The following is a 2,689-nucleotide window of genomic DNA, read 5'->3' as shown; positions in this document are numbered from 1 at the left end:
CTTCTAAGAAAGGAAATCATAACCAGTTTCTGATCAGATAAACACCACTCCATTATTTAAGGGCATTAAGAAGAAGCATAAATAAATTTGAATAGACATGTCAATTTCCTGGGCTTTATCCTTCTATACAAATCTGACTCTTTAGAGTTAACACTGCATTCTGGTTTTCTAGCATAAGTAAGAAATTCCTTAACAACAGTTCAGAAAGGACCCCGAACCTCTTGGTGAACCACACTTCTTTACCTCCTGATGGTCACGCAGTGCTCTAACCTCTACTATATCTGCCATCTCACCTCTGCTACTGTTCCTAGGCATCTCCATGTCGGGGATGAGCCTGACAGATCACCGTTCCAGCCACAGCATCCACCTAACCTTCCAAATGCCACTGCTGTGAGGAGGAGCCATCACAGATTGCCATGGTGACAGAGCCTCGGTGACTCAGTGGATCAACCACTCTCAGGCACTGTCCAACTGACACCTGGTACAGCTGATTATTCCTCCCGAAGATCCACTGCTGGGATCCTCCTAACCCGTGGCACTTCATTAGTCGTGGTGCGACCGAGGAACGAGTCTCTGACGTATCCAGGCAAAGGAGACCATTTAAAACCAATTCAGGCTCTTCATTATAAATCCAAATCTGATTTGGGTCACTGTAGTCACACGCCTTAAGCACTACTAGGCTTCCCTTCTGACTTGGGCGGCCCTGGGCTGCCAGACACTTGTGGGTCTGGTAGTGATAGAGCCTTCCACGCTGAAGGACTTTGGGGCGTTTTGGCCCTCTATTGATAAAAATGGGTTGCTGGGGTTTGGCATTGGGCCCAGATATATGAATCTCTGGATAAATATTATCCAAATACCACTTAAATGATTTACAATCCAACTTCTTCCTCAATTCAACACATTCACTGATATTTCCATAACTCCTGGTTCTCAGATCAGGTCTCAGGGAAAAATACTGCTCCTTGTATTCATCCAGCCAGACATGTGCCAGCCGCAAGGAGTTGTGTGTCATGGTGTCCTGGCCCTCAGGAGAACCATATGGTTGCCTTTTCCGGAAAATGTGTCCCACTCTGGAGCAAGGGATGATGAAGAGCTGGCCCCCGCACTTCCAGATCAGAAATGGTATTTCTAAATTTTCTCCACCCCAGATATCCATGCCACTGTCATACTGTCCAAGTTCATTAAAGTAGTTTCTGTTCATGGCAAACAATCCTCCAGCCATTGTAGGTGACTTTATTGGTGTAGTAGCTCTGTCTGGTCCTCCGAGCTCAGAAAGGGGAACGAGGCCCCATTTGAAGTGCAGCCCCCAGTTGAATCCTCTGCGCACCACAGGGGATGAGCTGTAGGCCAGCGTGTCAGCGCTGATGATGTCGATCACTGGGCACACCACCGTCTGCCGGTGCTCCCAGATGGCAGCCAGCAGGGGCTGCAGCCACATCACATTCACCTCACAGGGGCTGTCCAGGAACACCAGGACTTCTCCTGTTGTGTGGGCTGCTCCAATCATTCTTCCTCGAATCAGTCCCTCACGCTTTGTATTTCTTATTACTTTAATTTTTCCAGGGAGGTATTTTTGAATGTATTCATCTAGTTCTCCTTTCAAATCATCGAAGTCACTGTCATTGTCCATGAGGATAACTTCATGAAGAAGCCAGACTGGCGTGCGGTCTAGGACGCTATGCACGGTCCAGAGCAAGGCAGACAAGGCTTCATTGTAGAAACAAGTAACGACACTAGTGACTGGCAGATCTGTCGAGTAAGACTTGTCTTTACATGCTGCATTCCTTGTATCTGGCACATCTCTGTGGTAGCCCAAGTGGTTACTAATAAGCATATTGAAGGCATGTTTCTGATACCCCAAGTCTCTCAACTCTTGATCACGTTCATTAAAAATCATACCCAGTTCAGAAGAGAATTTCATGTCGCCTCTTTCGGGATCTTCAATATGATTATCTATCACATCAACAATTTTGTTTGCTTTGAACTGTGATTCTAATACTTGACTCGGACCTCGAGTGAAATGGGGATAAAATTTTTGGGGGAATGGTCCATGGGGCCCAGATCCCTTGATGGGCACTTTCTTAAGTGGCTGAGTCACTTCACTGAAGTTGAAATAAACAATAAGCAAGACCGTCCAGGTTGCGAATGTAAAAAGGCATCCGTAACAGAAATATCGAACTGTGATACTTCCCATTATAGACCTAGCATAGCTGAAGGGCCACTTTCAATTTCCTGGAGCAGAAGGTGCTAGAGCCATAAACTGGTGCTGGAGACTAGGTGTGAATTGGTGTGAAAGTGAAAAACTGCAGGGATGCAGTCTTGGGGGTGAGGGGTAACACTTATGTGGGCTTTAACTCCAGGAATCCCACCAGGTCTGCATTGTGAAGGTGAAGGCCCCAGAAGTACACCCTCGTGACTACAGCAGGGGAGGGGAAGAGTCTGCCTATTTTTGATTAATTATTTTTCCATATAAACTTTATGATCACTTTGCCTTGTTTCAAAAACCCCACTGTCAATATTTTTCTTACTGGGCTCATGTTGAAATTACAAATTAACTCAGAAAGAATTGACATCTTTTTGGTATTTACCAACTAGATACATCTTCCCTTTGTACAAAATTTCTTGTATGTTTTCCAGTAGTGTTTTAACATTTCTTATCAAGTTTATTAATGTACCTTTCATCTTCTTT

At 45.1% G+C, this 2,689-nt stretch overlaps 1 protein-coding gene across 2 annotated transcripts; it reads right to left on the bottom strand.

Annotated features, from left to right (window-relative positions):
- Positions 1-367: 367 nt before the first annotated feature.
- LOC130859302 (polypeptide N-acetylgalactosaminyltransferase 11-like) lies at positions 368-2,194 on the bottom strand. Of its 2 annotated transcripts, XM_057746589.1 has the most exons (2): positions 1,610-2,194; positions 368-1,483 (listed from the first exon to the last, which is right to left on the bottom strand). In XM_057746589.1, exons 1-2 carry the CDS (start codon positions 2,192-2,194, stop codon positions 368-370), a joined length of 1,701 nt encoding a protein of 566 aa, XP_057602572.1. The 2 variants fall into 2 exon arrangements, with proteins under 2 accessions (XP_057602572.1, XP_057602571.1); XM_057746588.1 differs by having other exon boundaries at positions 368-2,194.
- Positions 2,195-2,689: the final 495 nt, after the last annotated feature.

This window comes from Hippopotamus amphibius, chromosome 8 (genome assembly GCF_030028045.1).
Source record: "Hippopotamus amphibius kiboko isolate mHipAmp2 chromosome 8, mHipAmp2.hap2, whole genome shotgun sequence".
In the NCBI taxonomy this organism is placed as follows: Eukaryota; Metazoa; Chordata; class Mammalia; order Artiodactyla; family Hippopotamidae; genus Hippopotamus; species Hippopotamus amphibius.
The sequence above is the reverse complement of the archived record's forward strand: the minus strand, read 5'-3'. Positions and strand labels throughout refer to the sequence as shown.